The sequence below is a fragment of the Leucopleurus acutus genome, assembly GCF_964270905.1.
Source record: "Leucopleurus acutus genome assembly, chromosome: 7".
In the NCBI taxonomy this organism is placed as follows: Eukaryota; Metazoa; Chordata; class Mammalia; order Artiodactyla; family Delphinidae; genus Leucopleurus; species Leucopleurus acutus.
Genome location: NC_139150.1, coordinates 82,258,143 through 82,275,462, shown reverse-complemented (window position 1 = coordinate 82,275,462; position 17,320 = coordinate 82,258,143). Strand labels below are relative to the sequence as shown.

The window sequence follows — 17,320 nt, the reverse complement described above, 5'->3', positions numbered from 1 at the left end:
TACAAACTCCTGGAGAGTTCTCTGGCTCAGCACTATGAGAGGGGTCCCTGGGTAGTATTTACTTTGGAGCTAATGTGGGAGACGGGGCCTCCAGGTGGCCGGCTCTAGGCTCCTCCCTGACGGGGCGGGGTCATGGGCGGGGCTTGGCGGGCTGGGGCGGGGTCTGGGGAGCTTCCGGCCGCCCTGAGGGGTGGGGGCGCGTCAGCGCGGGCTTTGCTGGTTGCCGGGAGAACCCGCGACAACAAAAGGCGCGGGCTGAGGCGGTAGCTGCGGTGCGGCGGTGCGAAGTGAAGGCGAAGAGTCCTGCGCTGCGCTAGCCGCGGGAGACTGGGGTTTCTCGAACCGGTCAGTGAGTGGCAGGCGGGTCGGGCCGGGCTGGCGGGGTCGGCCCTGGTGCGGCGCCGGCCGGCTCTCTGAGCCGGTGTTCCCGGTCGGCCGTTGGGAGGAGAAGGGGCCGGCCGGGGGGATTGGGAGCCTTCGCGGCTCGGCTGGCGGGGAGGGCGGTCGGGGCGCCCGCAAGGCGGAGCAGTGCGTCCGAGGGGCCTGGGCCTATGCTGGGACTCCCAGGCGAGCGGCCGGGGAAGTTGGGTGCGCCTTGAGGTAGAAGGGCTTGGGGAAGAGGGACGCGCGGGAACCCCGGGAACCCCGGACCGAGCCTCACTGAATCGGATCCTGTGTATTTCTTGTTTTCGTGCTTCCAGCTGCGGTATCTGAAGAGGGATGGAAAGGCCCATCTTCCTTGGGGGTTTCGTTTTGTCAAAGGTCTCCTTTTTCCATTGCGGATGTTGAAACTTCGGTGCATTATAAGTTCTGCGGAAGTCTGAAAGACCCCTCCCTTAGAGCAGGAGATAATTGAGAAAGAAAGGGTGCCCAGATTCTTTCTTTGAAACACTTTTAAAATAAAACTTCGCCCACTCCAACTTTAAAAATCTTTGTTGTTTCCCCTGTTTGCTTCCTGTCTTCTCCATCTGTTCTTTATGCATTTGGGGCCTTTTCTGAGATCCTTATGAGATTCACTATCCACTTGCCAGAAAGTTTCTTAAGAAAATATTACTTACAAACTACAATTTTTAGCAGTCACTACTTCTGAAAAGCCAAGGGCACAGGATGGCAACGGTATTTGGAGACACTTTTCTGATCAACGACATGGCATCAGTGATCGAATATTTCTCCTTCCTTTGCTCAGATTTCAAAACTCCGTTGAGTATGCCAGCCAATCAGATTTCACCTTTCTTTACATTGATTGGTGAGATTAATACGTACGCTTCTGATGGCTGTAATTGATCAGAATCTGAAGAAGTATAAGTGCTATGGATTTTTTAAAACACATGTAAATTCTTTTTAAAATTTATTTATTTATTCATTCATTTATTTATTTATTTTAGCGGTACGCGGGCCTCTCACTGTTGTGGCCTCTCCCGTTGCGGAGCGCAGGCTCAGAGGCCATGGCTCACGGGCCCAGCCGCTCCGCGGCATGTGGGATCTTCCCGGACCGGGGCACGAACCCATGTCCCCTGCATCGGCAGGCGGACTCTCAACCACTGCGGCACCAGGGAAGCCCAGAACCATTTATTTTTGTTTTGTTTCTTTAAACATTTTTGAGTATCTTTTTTTTTTTTTAAGATTTATTTTTTGGCTGCGTTGGGCCTTCGTTGCTGTGCGCAGCCTTTCTCTAGTTGCGGCAAGCGGGGCCTACTCTTCGTTGCAGTGAGAAGGCTTCTCATTGTGGTGGCTTCTCTTGTTGTGGAGCATGGGCTCTAGGTGAGTAGGCTTCAGTAGTTGCAGCACGCAGGCTCAGTAGTTGTGTCATGTGGGCTTCGGTAGTTGTGGTGCATGGGCTCTGTAGTTGTGGCTTGCAGGCTCAGTAGTTGTGGTGCATGGGCTTAGTTGCTCCGCAGCATACGGGATCTTCCCAGACCGGGGATCAAACCCGTGTCCCCTGCATTGGCAGGCGGATTCTTAACCACTGCGCCACCAGGGAAGTCCTATGAACCGTTCTGAATTAACTTTTGTATACGATGTGAGGTAGAAGTCCAACTTCATTTTTATGCATGTGGATATCCAGTTGTCCCATGACCACTTGTTGAAAAGACTATCTTTCCCCCATTGAATTGTGCTGACACTGTTGTTGAAAATCAGTTGCCCATAAATATGAGGATTTATTTCTGTATTCTCAATTCTTTTCCATTGATCTTTAAGTCTGTCGTATGCCAGTACCACACTGTCTTGATTACTGTTGCCTGGTTTTAAAATTGGGGAAGTATGTCCTCTAACTTTGTTCTTGTATTGGCTATTCTATGTCCCTTGAATTTCCATATGAATTTTAGGATCAGCTTGTCAGTTTCTACAAAGAAGTCAGCTGGGATTTTGATAGGCATTCTGTTGACTCTTTAGATCAATTTGGGGAATATTGCCATTTTAATATGTTAAGTCTTCTAATCCATGAACATGATATGTTTTTCCATTTATTTAAATCTTCTTTACTTTCAACAATATTTTGTAGTTTTCAGAGTAAGTTTTACACATCTTTTGTTAAATTTATTCCTAAATTTATTTGATTCTTTGTAATGCTATTGTAAATGGAATTGTTTTCTTATTTTTCAGGTTGTTCATTGTAAGTATAGCTACCAATTTAATTTTTTTAAAACATTGTCCCTGCAATTTTTAAAGAATATTTATTTATTTTACTTTTGGCAGCATTGGTTCTTAGTTGCGGCACATGGCATTGTTCGTTGGGACGCACAGGTTCAGCAATTGTGACGTGCAGGCTCCAGAGTGCACAGGCTCTGTAGTTGTGGTGCACGGGCTTAGTTGCCCGTGGTGTGTGGGATCTTAATTCCCCGACCAGGGATCGAACCTGCATCCCCTGCATTGGAAGGCAGATTCTTTTCTGTTTGTTTTTAAAAATAATTTATTTTATATATTTATTTTTGGCTGTGCTGGGTCTTTGCTACTGCACACGGGCTTTCTCTAGTTATGTTGAGTGGGGGCTACTCTGTTGCCGTGCGCAGGCTTCTCATTGCAGTGGCTTCTCGTGTTTCAGAGCACGGGCTCTAGGCTTATAGGCTCAGTAGTTGTGGCGCATGGGCTTAGTTACTCCACGGCATGTGGGATCTTCCTGGACCAGGGCTTGAACCCGTGTCCCCTGCATTGGCAGGTGGATTCTTAACCACTGTGCCACCAGGGAAGCCCAGAAGGCGGATTCTTAACCACTGGACACCAGGGAAGTCCCCCAGTATAATTTTTAATGTATTAATTCCACCAGAGATCTTCAGAAATAAGTACCATGTAATTTAGGAGTGGAACAGCAGTTTTTCTGTTAGTTTTGGTTATTTTTAAATAGAAGATTTAGTTTTAAATTTACATTGACTTATAGAAATCCTTAAAACTATTTTCATGGATTGATTTCTAACATTTGCGACAAAGAGGAGTTGTTATTTTTCAGTACATAGCTGTAAAATCTAAGGGTTTGCTTTGCACTACTGTGTACGTGTACAATTACCCAATTATTTCCTTGCCTTATGTTTCTTTTTAATTAATTAATTTATTTATGGCTGAGTTGGGTCTTCGTTGCTACACGGACTTTCTAGTTGCTGAGAGCAGGGGCTACTCTTCGTTGTGGTGTGCGGGCTTCACATTGTGGTGGCTTCTCTTGTTGCAGAGCACGGGCTCTAGGCACGTGAGCTTCAGTAGTTGTGACATGTGGGCTCAGTAGTTGCGGTGCACAGGCTTAGTTGCTCCGCGGCACGTGGAGTCTTCCCAGACCAGGGCTCGAACCCGTGTCCCCTGCATTGGCAGGCGGATTCTTAACCACTGCGCCACCAGGGAAGTCCTTGCCTTATGTTTCTAATTCCCCAGTTATTCAATATTTAGATTAATGAGCTGGGAAACATATTACCACTATAGAAAGAATGGCATAGTGGAATCCCATGCACTTATCACTTTGCTTCATCATTTACCAACTCAAGGCTCCCATCCCCTAGATTATTTTGCAGCAAATCCAGACATCATATCACTTCATCTATAAATTATAGGTATACTTTTTCAAGACAGATTTACTCTTTGTAGCTATCTTATATTAGAACAAAACCTGCTTTAATTGACTTTGCTTTAGAAGTTGCTTAGTTTATTAGGATAGAGAAGTCAATAACTAAATTTTGTTTTTATTTTGATACACAGGAGTCCAGATCTTACGTAAAATGGATGTTTCTCACGCTAGATACTGAATATTAAGTAGAAAATATGTTTAGTAAAATCTAAGCTGCCATGGAAGAAATACCAGTAAAAGTTGCTGTAAGAATTAGACCTCTGCTGTGCAAAGAAGTTCTTCATAATTATCAGGCTTGTGTGAGAGTTATTCCAAACACCCAACAAGTTATCATTGGGAGAGATAGAGTCTTTACTTTTGATTTTGTTTTTGGCAAAAATTCCACTCAAGATGAAGTTTATAATACCTGTATAAAGCCACTAGTGTTGTCACTCATTGAGGGCTATAACGCAACCGTTTTTGCCTATGGACAGACTGGATCTGGGAAGACATACACCATTGGAGGAGGCCATGTTGGTAAGATTCTCATACTCTTTTACTTTTATTTCAGACAGTAGAAAGAAGCTGAAATACCACAGTGCCTGACACATAGTAGGTGCTCAGCGTATTAACTGAATGAAATAATCAATAGGATAACAGATGTGTTCATAAGATCATCATTTTTGAAAGATTTGCTTTAAATATTGAAGTTTCATTAAACAATTTATGATTATATTAGCTTGAGGAAAGACGTTTAAGACAATGTTCAGTATTCAGCCCTTTGCTGTTTTTCCCCAGTTTTGAGATATAATTGACATGCAACATTGTATTAGTCCAAAGTATACAGCATAATAGTTTGATATATCTATATATTGCAAAATGATTACCACAGTAAGTTCAGTTAACATCAGTCACCTCAGTTACATTTTTCTTCTTGTGATGAGAACTTTTAAGTTCTACTCCCTTAACAATTTTCACAGCTTGGTCACATACTTAAAGCTATATTATTTTTTTTTTAAGAGGCCATGAATACAATTTTAATTCCTTAAGGGAAAAGGTTATTAAAATTATCTATTGTCCTAAAATATTTTAGCTAAAATACTTCATACCAAAAGAAACAGATCACCATTAGGAAGAGTTTTTGATGTTTTTTTCTGCTAGTTTAAAAAAAATTAATGTTCATTGTAAAAAGAATTGCAAGTGATGCTTAAGAAATCTAATTAAACTAATGAAAGCTCCTCTCATTCCCAGGAAATAACAGTTTGATGTATACATTCAGAGTCCTCTAGACATTTTTCTAGGTATATTACAAGTACTCATACATGTAGTGTTTTGGGTTTTTTTGTTGTTAGTTTAATTGTTTGATGAGGTATTTCATACCTGTGATTCTGTAACTTTCTTTTTGCATTTAACGATATAAAATATCATTTCACCTCTTTCCATTTGGGTCATAGAATTTCACTTCATTTTTTTTGGCTGTACATATAATGTTCCATAGTTTGAATGAAACGTAATTCACCCATTCCGGTATTAATGGACAGGATTAATGGTTGGTTTTGATTTTTACTGTTATAAAAAGTTACAGTGTATATATCTTTATGCATTTAACTTTGCATCCATTTGTTAGTATTTCTGTAGAATAGATTCCTAGAAGTAGATTTGTTGAGTAATGGGTATGCACGTTTAAAATGGGGATAGATACTGACAAATTATCCAAAAGGGTGTACCAGTTTATATCCTGCCACCAATATGTGAAAGCCATTTATTTGCTCATATCCTTGCCAGTTACTGGAAATCAGAAATCCGAAATTTTTTTTTCACTATCTGATAAGTGAAAAATTGCACTTTGTTGTTTGAAGTTACATTTCTTGGTGTATTTGTGAAAATACCATTTTTGATTTCCCAGCCTATCTGTAAGACACCAATTCTGGGTCAGTCATCTGCTGTTTGATTATTGACCGTGCAAATAATGTAGTTTTTTTCTCCAATAAATAATTTATTGAGCTTTTGCAGTGGCTAGAGTACCATGCTAGGCACTGTGGTAAATGAAATCTCTTATTTTTCAATATGATGCTTATTTAAATTACTATTCATTTCCCTGTTTTTCAGAACCTTGGATTTACCAACTTTTACCAGGTGTAATCTTCTCTAAAAACTTTCATTTTCATACTCTTTTTTTTTTTTTTTTTTGGCTCAGCGGCCATGGCTCACGGGCCCAGCTGCTCCGCGGCATGTGAGATCTTCCTGGACCGGGGCACGAACCCGTGTCCTCTGCATTGGCAGGCGGACTCTCAACCACTGCGCCACCAGGAAAGCCCTGCATACTCTTTAAATAGTGTATAAGAGCTAAATGATGGCTATTAAAGTATAAAACTTTACAGGTTTTCTCTCTGAAATAGTCTTTCAGGAATATAAGAGTGACGGTGAAAATGTGATCTTTAGGTTACCAGAATACATTTTGAAGCTTTATTTGTAAATATTATTTGTAATTCAGCTTTTTTTTTTTAAGTCTTTTGAGTTACTCTGCTTTGTTATCCGTTGAAGTGGGAAATGAATGAGCTATTCTGATCAGCCTCATATTCTGGCTAATCTAGAATGCATATATTCAATATATGCTGGAGTTTATAGATAGTACTATTGGCTAGTTCCTGGAAGCTCTCCAGAAGGAATTTTCACTTTCTCTTGTACTCGAAAAACCTGCAGCTTCCCATATTTGCTACATGATGGCAATCAAAGGCGGTCCAAGTTAGTAAGGTTCAGATTTTCAGGATGTTTGTTGCCAAAAATCTGAACATTGGTAATCTTCAACTTGGAAGCAAGTTGTTTTTAAGGTTCATTTGTAAGCCACCTTTTTGTAGCTTGGAATGTATTTTCCATGGAACAATGCTAAAAATGGTGGGCAGGTTTCTAAATTGGCCTACAGAAACTTATTTAAGTCCAATTTATTCTTTTACTTATTCTAAATTTTATCTTGTACATTATTTTTACTATTTTAAAAATTGTGGTTAAATAAATAAATGTAAAACAAAATTTACCATTTTAACCGTTTTTAAGAGTACAGTTCTGTGACATTAAGTATATTCACAGTGTTTTGTAACCATCACTGCTCTTTCCAAAACTTTTCATCTCCCCAAATAGAAACTTTGTACCCATTAAGCAATAACTGTCCTCCCCCTGCCATCCCCTGGTAACCTTGAATTTACTTTCTTTGACTGTAAGTTTGCCTCTTCTAGATATTTCATAGAAGTGGAGTCATACAGTGTTCGTCCTCCTATGTCTGGCTTCTGTACTTAGCAGAATGTATCTAAGGATATCCTACATGTTGTAGCATGTATTGGAACTTCATTACTTTTTATGACTGAATGATTTTCCATTGTATGTATAAGTCATCTTTTGTTTATCCATTCATCTGTTGATGGACACTTGAATTGTATTCCCCTTTAGGCTATTGGGACTAATGCTGCTATGAACATTGGTGTACAAATACCTGAGTCTCTTGTATGCATTTCTGTTCATTCATGTTATTGTGTTAATCTGTGTTCTGCATTGCGCAAGTGATGGAGGAGAAGAGGCATAGAGATGTTCCCTTCCTCATTCCTGGATTGAGGTCTTGGCTTGGGCAGAACTGGTCTTTCTGTACCTCTCTTCTGCACACGTCCTTTGTTGCCATTAGACCCTGGCTTGCTCCCCTGTCCCTTTCTTATGCCTGTTTACCCTCAAACTACCTGTACCTTTCCATCCCAGAAATCTCAAAACATGCTTTTTGGCTAAATTTGAAGAAATACGACACAAATAATTTTTTTTAAAGGGTTCTTGCTAACATAAATGAGTTGCATTCCAATGATTGGGATTCTCCCCAGACCATAATAAATGATCTAAAGAGAGATATTTTAGGTACTACCTCTACCTATTTTGAACTTCACTGGTGCCACTTATGCCTATTGCATTCCTGGGGTTTTCAATAAATATTTTCTTATTAAATCTTTTATTTTTGCCTTAAACTGTTATATAACTATCATTTAGTTTTTTTCATTGTCATGTCATTTGATTGTAAGCTTTTTTTTGTGTTGCTTGCAATTCTGTACAGTATATTTAGTTTATTTTTAAGTTATTTATATTTAAACTTTTATTTTTAGACTATATATATTTATTTCTAAAGGTAAAAATTCAGATATTACAGCCATAAGATAAAAGTAAAAGTTTTCCTTTCTTTTCTCTCCCTGTTCTAACTCCCCAGAGGTAACCACCATTTTTTGTGAATTTTTTCAAAAATATTCTTTGCATAGATATGTATGTTTTCTTTTATGCAAATGAATTTGCTCTCCAGTTGCTTTTTTTTTTTTTTTTGCGGTACGCGGGCCTCTCACTGTTGTGGCCTCTCCCGTTGCGGAGCACAGGCTCCGGACACACAGGCCAGCGGCCATGGCTCACGGGCCCAGCTGCTCTGCGGCCTGTGGGATCCTCCCGGACTGGGGCACGAACCCGTGTCCCCTGCATCAGCAGGCGGACTCTCAACCACTGCGCCACCAGGGAAGCCCTGCAGTTGCTTTTTTTAACTTTATGGATCTTAGACATCTGTTTAACAATAGGTGCATAGTATACCATTGTTAACCGTTCTCCTACTAATGGATTTATTAGTGTTTGGAATTTTTTATCAATTACAGGAAATTGTTACTGATCCTTTTACAACACCTTTGGGTATGTGTATATGTATTTCTTTAGGACTATATCTGAGTCAAAGGGTGATCACGTTTCAACTTTTGATACTATTTATACTAATGTTTCTCCAAAAAAGCTGTGCTGGTTAACATTGTCATAGTATTCTAGAGGACCAGTTTGCTCACCTTGAGGAAATGGGGCATTATCAAATTTAAAAATCATTGCTCACATGACATTTTAAACAGTGAATAGTCATAAACAGTGATCACAGTTTTTCATTAATTACACTGATGTTCACAATTACATTGTGAATACAGTTTTTCATCAATTACAATGATGTGATTTTTAATAGTATTTTAGTGTTAATAATTGAGAGAATGCTGGGTAAATCAGTCTTTATTGTATCTTAAAATAATAGTTACATTTCTCACTTCCCCTCTGTTTTACCCACTCTCGCTGCCATCCAACCACCCCACTTCTCTCTGCTCCTCTTTGCAGCAGAACCTTGAAGGTATTATCTGTGACTCGTGGTGTCAGTTCTCCTCTCGGTCTTTCTTACACTCACTCCGTTTGGACTTTCACCTCCACTACCACTGACACTGCAATTGTCGAGATATCACAAATGACCTTCACTTACTAAATTTAGTGGTCAATTCTCATCAAACCGGCCTTTCAGCAAATTTGATGCATGCTCTCCACTTGGTTTCCAGGCCACCACGTTCTTGGTTTCCTCCTACTTAACTGGTCACTCATGCTAACTTGCTGGTTCCTGATAAGTGAACCAACAAATGATGAAGCACCCAGGGCTCAATCTTTGGTGTTCTTCTCTTCTGACTCTCAACTTTTCCCCTTGGTCTCATCCAGCCCTACGACATTAAATACCATCTATATGTAGCTTCCAGTTTTTTACCTCCAGTCCAGATGACTGTCTTGTACTCTAGTCTCATATATCCAACTGCCTATTCAACCTTCCCAACTGTATCCCTAATAGATACCTCAAACTTAATAGGTCAAAAAATGAACTTCTGACATTTTCCCCTTAAACCAGCTCAACACACACTCTTCCCTATATCAGTTGATGGCAACTCCACTGGCTCAAGACAAAATCTTGGAGTCATCCTTGACTCATCACTTTCTGTCACATTCCATATCCAATCTGTCAGGGAATCTTAATGGCTCTCCCTTCAACATAAATCCAGAACCTGGTCACTTCTCACCTTTCTCTGCTGCCAAGCTTATGTCACCATCATGTCCACCTCTCCCCCGAACCCTCTAGACTCCTGAATTAGTGCACTGGTCTCCTAAGTGGTCTCCCCACTTCTGCCCCTACCCTTCTATGACTGAGGCAAAACGCAGCAGACAGAGTGGTCTCTTTTAAATCCCAAGTTACTGCTCTGCTCCAGTGGCTCTCATCTCACCCAGAATAAGACCTAAAATCTATCGTGGTCTACAAGGACCTACATGGTCTTGTTTCTGTCACCTCTCTGACCTCATGCCCTGCTACTCTCCCCTTGCTCCATCTGCTCCAACTACAATGGCCTCCTTGTTTATGGATCACACCATTTTAGCACCTTTGCGCTTGCTGTTCTGGGACATTCAGATACCTACATGGCTCCTCTGCCACCTCTTTCAAGTTTCTGCTCAAAGGTCAGCTTCTCTGTGATGCCCACCCATCATGACTTTCCTATTTAAAGTTACAAGCACCTCCCATCAAATACACTTACACTTCCAGTCCCCCTTACCTTGCCCTATTTTTTTCTCCAGGCATACTTAATGCCTTTTAATATACTATATAATTCACTTATTGTTTTTAGCTGTTGTCTGTCTATCCTAGTACAGTTCCTTAAGGGCAGGGATCTTTTCCTTGTTTTGTTCACTGATGGTTCCCAGGGTCCTAGAATACTGCCTGGCACATAGTAGGTACTATATAAATATTTAATGAATGCATGAATGAAGTTTGAGTAAGAGCATGCATGTGAAAATTTTCACTTCTGAACTTTATAGAAAAAAAGTTTTCTTTTTCTATTTTAAAATTTTATAATAGAAATTTGAGAAAATAAATTTATTGATTGTAGCTTTTCTTATATCAAATTTCAGATGTGCTTTCTTTCTCTAAATTTTCAGCTTCAGTTGTGGAGGGTCAAAAAGGTATCATTCCTCGTGCTATCCAAGAAATATTTCAAAACATCTCTGAAAATCTTAGCATTGACTCTAAGATAAAAGTGTCTTATATAGAAGTATACAAGGAAGACCTAAGAGATCTTCTAGAATTGGAGACATCTATGAAGGATCTTCACATCCGAGAAGATGAAAAGGGAAACACAGGTAAAGTAGCCTACTTAATTGATAGTCTTCATTAGCAAATGAATATGATTTAATTCAGTTTCTGGATATTTTCCAAGGATTCTTTAAAAACAGACATAGAAACAAAATGCTTTTGCTTTTAAATTGAATAGCTTATTGATTACCAGTAGCAGTTAACGCACCCAGGTGAAAAGTAGAAGTTCAGAGTGGTTGGTAAGATGAAGTTATTAAGGTGTAATTCCAAATACAGGTGACCCTTGAACAACGTGGTGGGGAGGGTGGCGATTAGGGGTGCCGACCCTCTGTGCAGTCAAAAACCCAAGTATAATTTACAGTCATCCTTCTGTATCCACTGCCTCAGCGGATTCAACTAACCTCAGATTGTGTAGTACTGTAGTATTTACTATTGAAAAAAATCCACATGTAAGTGGACCTGCACAGTTCAAACCCGTGTTGCTCAAGGATCAACTGTATTTATTTCCTATAATTGCCACCTCCCCCGCCCCTGGGCTGATCTTAAGAAAGTGTGACATAGGCTAAATTAATTTTTGTACTTTTTTTTCTCCCAGAGTTACCCTGAGGTTGGGGATGGCTTCTCCCTTTGGTGTTTTGGTGTTCATCCAAGATAATCCAAGAACTCTCCTTTCTTCCTTTCTGATTTTTGTCCCAGCACACCTATTGCTTCCTCTTTTTTTTTTTTTAAATTTAGAGTGTATGTGTTTGCTCCTTCATATTGACATTTACTCGTCCTTTGTTGTGCTTCTCAACGTCTGACGTTCTGTGCTGTCAACCTGTTAATCTCATTAAACATCTATTTGTTTGGAAATGGGAGAATGTTAGAATGGGAAGGTCAAAATACAAGTATTTTAAAGAATAACACTTTCTGATTTTCTGACTTAAAAGGTAATATGTTCAATGTAGAACATTTTGAAAATATAGTAAAGTATAAGGAAGAAATTTAAAGATCATCTTTAATCTCAGAACTCAGAAATAGCAACTTCCAATTTTGGTGTGTTTCCTTCCAGATTTCTTTTTCTACACACATCTGATTAAAAAAAAAAATACACTCACAATCCCACATATTGTATGGCATCTTTTTTTTTTTTTTTTTTTTTTTTTGCGGTACGCGGGCCTCTCACTGCCATGGCCTCTCCCGTTGTGGAGCACAGGCTCTGGACGCACAGGCCCAGCGGCCATGGCTCATGGGCCCAGCTGCACCGCAACATGTGGGATCCTCCCGGACCAGGGCATGAACCCGTGTCCCCTGCATTGGCAGGCGGACTCTCAACCACTGCGCCACCAGGGAAGCCTCTTGTTTTGTTTTTTAGAAAGAAAGCATACATAGTACTTTGTGACCTTATTAGATAATTTTGCATAGTTTATCTTTTCTGGACGAAATCCAGACGGATGTTTTGAGCTTCTGTAAAATGTAATTATTGAATGTGTTTATCTTTTATTAAAAGTTACCAAAAAATACATGTTTATTGTAAAATAGACAGTAGGGAAGTATACACTATCACTCCTCATAAATTTAATGATGGAAATACTCCACACCTGATAGCAATCCTGCAAAAATTTTGGGAGGATATAACAGTCTTAAGACAAATTACCATATATCTTATAAAATGTCCCAATCACAACCAAAATGCATTTGTTTGACATATTTATTGAGTTTCTCTGTATCAAGTGGTAGTTGGTATCCAACCTGGATGCTGCACAATTAACATCACCTTGGAAGCTTTTTAAGAAATACTGATTTCTGGGCCCCACTTTTCACAGATTCTGATGAATTAGTTAAAGATGGGGCGTGGGTGTTGGCACTTTCCCTTTTATAAAGCTCCCAGGTGATTTTCAGCTGGGTTTGAGGACCATAGGTAGTGCTAAGCTATAGCCTAACATTAGAAAACTTTTAGAAAAGTTATACTATGATTTATGGTTAAATTGTTATATTTTATAAACTGATAGTTTAGCACTCCCTGTTGTAGTACAGGTACATTAGAACTTTAAATGAACTGGGCTGTTAAAAAAGGTGTCATGATGGAAACAATGCAAGAAAAGTGAATATTTTTTAAAGAAACAGTGACATGACAAGATCTGATTAAAGAGGAAGCTTGGTGCTATAATTCAAGCACAGACTTGGGAGGTTTACTGCTGTGGTTCAAATCCCAAATCCACCTACTCCTTTTCGAAATATTTTTGGATATAAACAAATAACACATGTAGTAAGCTTAGGTTATTTTGGGTTCTATTCTGTTGTTAAAATAGAAACTTTTTTGCCTTTTTTGAATTGCCTTGCACTCTTATATTATGTAGGGGGAAACTGTTTTTAAAATGAATAAACAGGGCTTCCCTGGTGGTGCAGTGGTTGAGAGTCCGCCTGCTGATGTAGGGGACACGGGCTCGTGCCCCGGGCCGGGAAGATCCCACATGCCTCGGAGCGGCTGGGCCCGTGAGCCATGGTCGCTGAGCCTACGCGTCCAGAGCCTGTGCTCTGCGACGGGAGAGGCCACAACAGTGAGAGGCCCTAGTACCGCAAAAAAAAAAAAAAGAATAAACAACTTTATTTATATTGAAATTTTCATTTATCATTGGTTATTTACCAAAAACTTTAAACCTTAGGATGGCTTGAATATTAACGAAACTCAAAAGAAACTAATTTAATTTAATTTTAATCTACTACTGATTAATTCTTTTGAGTTATATATATAATTAATCTATTATCTTTCAATCAGTATATTAGATTCTACAAATCAAAATACTGGAATAAATAATTTTTCTTTTGCCATGTGTTTTAAAGAATTGAGTGTGATGTGTGATTCCAAAAAAACCCACAGATTGTTTAAAACATACATATATATGACATCTTTTAGAATTTAAACATCAAAATGAATGCCATCTATTAAAATAGTCCTGTTAGCAGATTATCTAAAATTATTTAATGATGTTGCTGATGTTACTTTTATTTTGAAATGCTATGAAGTTTTTTAAAGGGAATGTCTTAGCTGGGCGATATAAGCAAATGATAATTGTTGTATGGTTAATTTAACTCTACTGGATTTTGATTAAAACTTGCTGTTGCTATTTTAAGTGATTGTTGGGGCCAAGGAATGCCAGGTGGAGACTGCAGATGAAGTGATGAGTCTCCTGGAGATGGGGAATGCAGCCAGGCATACGGATACCACCCAAATGAACGAGCACTCCAGTAGGTCACACGCGATTTTCACAATCAGCCTTCGTCAAGTGGCGAAAAATAAAGAGGCAGCTGAAGATGGATCGTGGTATTCCCATCACCATATTGTCTCAAAGTTCCAGTTTGTGGATTTGGCTGGATCAGAAAGAGTAACCAAAACAGGGAATACTGGTGAACGGTTCAAAGAATCCATTCAAATCAACAGTGGCTTGCTGGCTTTAGGAAACGTAATAAGCGCTCTTGGGGACCCACGCAGGAAGAGTTCACATATTCCATACAGGGATGCTAAAATTACCCGGCTTCTGAAAGATTCCCTGGGAGGCAGTGCCAAGACCGTCATGATCACCTGTGTCAGTCCATCCTCCTTGGATTTTGACGAGTCCTTAAATTCTCTCAAATATGCCAACAGAGCACGCAACATTAGAAACAAACCCACCTTAAACTTCAGCCCCGAGTCAGACCGTATGGGCGAAATGGAATTTGAGATTAAGTTGCTTCGAGAAGCTTTGCAAAGCCAGCAGGCTAGTAGCAACCAAACTAGCCAGATCCATCGGGAGGGGACTCTTGATAAAAATAGGATCCATTCTCTTGAGGAGCAAGTTGCTCAGCTACAAGCAGAATGTTTGGGTTACCAAAATTGTTTAGAGGAAGCCTTTACCTTCCTGGTGGACTTAAAAGATTCTGTCAGACTAAACCAAAATCAGCAACACAAACTGCAGGAGTGGTTTAACGTGACCCAGGAGGTCACCTCATTCAGAGGAGACCAAGGCATTGGAAACCTGGAAGAAGGACCACAGCATATTACAGTTCTCCAGCTGAAGCGAGAGCTTAAGAAATGCCAGGTACTTAGACACTACCTTTGTAAGTAACTTGTTTAAAGACTAAATTTATCTGGGCAAGTAAGAGTCATTTTGGAATTTCAGAAGTTTTTTTGGAAAGGATTATATATAAAATCTCATTTGCCTTTACTCTGTTTCTTTCTCCCTTTTCCTATTGCTTTCTCCTCATAATTCATCTTTCTTGGTTCCTCCTCCTTTCTTCTTCAAATGTATTTTAATTTGTTGTATTTATTAAGTAGGCTCTTGTGGGACTGGTCATTAATTTAGAGGATGAGAAGAAACACAGTTTCAGAACAAAATTAGGTTAAATTTTATTGAGTTTTTAATCCCTCTTTAGGTCAGTGCTTCTTGAAAGAAAAAAAATACTACCTGACTCCTTGAGTTTGGTGTTTTGATTTTTTAGAGAAACAAATAAATCATCATATTTGATAATATTTAAGGAATGTAGCTATGTACATGTATACATATTGTATATATGTATATTGAGTTAAAATTACATTTTCCCACTTTTCATTTGAAAAACATGTGTTATTTAAAGATTATGTGTCACTGGGGAAATAATGGAGAATAGACATACCTAGTTCTGCTTATGTGGAGTTTGCAATCTGGTGGACAAACGGATAGTCCACCATTTTTTTTAAAATAGGAAAAGATATAGGTAATAAGACGGCTTTCTAGTTAGAAATCTTTCCTCAATATCTATTTGTATGTATTAGAAAGAAACCTCTATTACAGCAATTCTCAAACTTTTTGCTCACAAGTTTTCTTTACTTTCTTCAAATTGAGGTCCCCTAAAGAGCTTTTGTTTGTGTGGGTTGTTATCTATTGCTATTTACCATATTAGAATTAAAACAACAAATTTATTAATTCACTCAGAACTAACAATAATAACCCAATTACATGTTAATATAAAGAACATTTTTTCATTAAAAATAACTATTTTCCAAAACAAAAAAATTTAATAACAGTGTAATTGCTTTATATTTTTTCAAATTTCTTTTCATGTCTGATTTAATAGAAGACAGGTGGATTTTCATATCAGTCAGCATGCAGTTTGTTGCAATATGTTGTTTTAGTTGAAGTATATGAAAAAAATCCAGCCTCATCTAGATTTGTAGTTGGAAGAGAGGAATATTTTAATGACTTTTTCAGATAATTCTGCGTATTCTTTGACATTATATCAAAACTCAACAAGCGGAAATTTCCTAAAGGTTACCTGCAATGTGGGATTTGAAACCATTTTGTTACATTAACATTCACTGATTTTTATCTTGTACTTTGAATGGATCTTTTATCCACACACGATTTTGAATCAACATGCATTGGACACTTGAAAAATATTTGTTTACTAAATTATGAAGATCTTTCAATGCTGACACATTTCACTATACACTATCAAAAAAATCACATTCCTTAATATCACCACTGATCTCACCTGCAAAGTTGTTAATTACTGGAAGCTGTCAAGTTTACAGTAGCAGAAGTGTTTTCCAAAATTCTAATTTTTGCATGAAACTTGAATTTTATCATTTGCAACAAATACTATTAGTTGTTTTCCTTGAAATGATGGTTCTGTCACACATACAAGTGTGAATAGTTTGTCTGTTGTTCTTTAGAGTAAAAATAGCACCCTATGAAAAATGTGGCTAGTTCAGCTTGCAACTCAAACAGTTGCACAAGATTTTTTGCCCCAGATAACTATCACCCTTCAGTATACAGCAGAACTACTTTATGCATACCTCCCATTTGACACATAGAATACTAAAAAAGTGCTCATGTGTTGAGATTTAATGAAATCATGTTTATTCCTTCATCAAGATATTCTTAAGTGAAACTGGCATTTGTTGGTTTGTTTGTATTGTTAGTGCACAGAAGGGAAGAATACAGTGGCTACCACTACAGTTTGGTGACACTTTCTTTATTCATACTAGGAGCCAGCAGTTTTACATATCATTGTTTTTGCACCATCAGTACAAATGACAACATGGTGAAAAAGGCAAATATCATTTTAGTATAACTAGGAAAATGGTTTTAACCTCATGGATACCCTGAAAGGATCTAAGGTTCATGCTAAAAGATTCACTACTGAATACACTACGAGAACTGCTGCTCTTTTACAAAGCTTTGATCTTTAAATATAAGCATATAAAGTACTGCTTTTAAAATCATGGATTTTTTTTTTTTAAAGGCAGTAACTCTGCTCTGCCTTTTTCTTAAATAGAGCAGGCCTGGCCCTTCCTGTTCGGTATAAGAAACTGGCAGAACATTAAGTACAGGTAATAGGAAGCTTGAACTTTGTGG

At 38.7% G+C, this 17,320-nt stretch overlaps 1 protein-coding gene across 3 annotated transcripts in view; it reads left to right on the top strand.

Moving 5' to 3' along the window:
- Window positions 1-233: 233 nt before the first annotated feature.
- KIF27 (kinesin family member 27) overlaps window positions 234-17,320 on the top strand; it is an 87,492-nt gene continuing 70,405 nt past the window's right edge. For all 3 annotated transcript variants that reach the window (XM_082843143.1, XM_082843144.1, XM_082843142.1), the window contains exons 1-4: window positions 234-345; window positions 4,180-4,564; window positions 10,811-11,011; window positions 14,079-15,022. In XM_082843143.1, coding sequence (XP_082699269.1) covers window positions 4,267-4,564; window positions 10,811-11,011; window positions 14,079-15,022 — 1,443 coding nt within the window. In that variant the 5' untranslated portion in view covers window positions 234-345; window positions 4,180-4,266. The remainder of the gene's footprint in view (window positions 346-4,179; window positions 4,565-10,810; window positions 11,012-14,078; window positions 15,023-17,320) is intronic.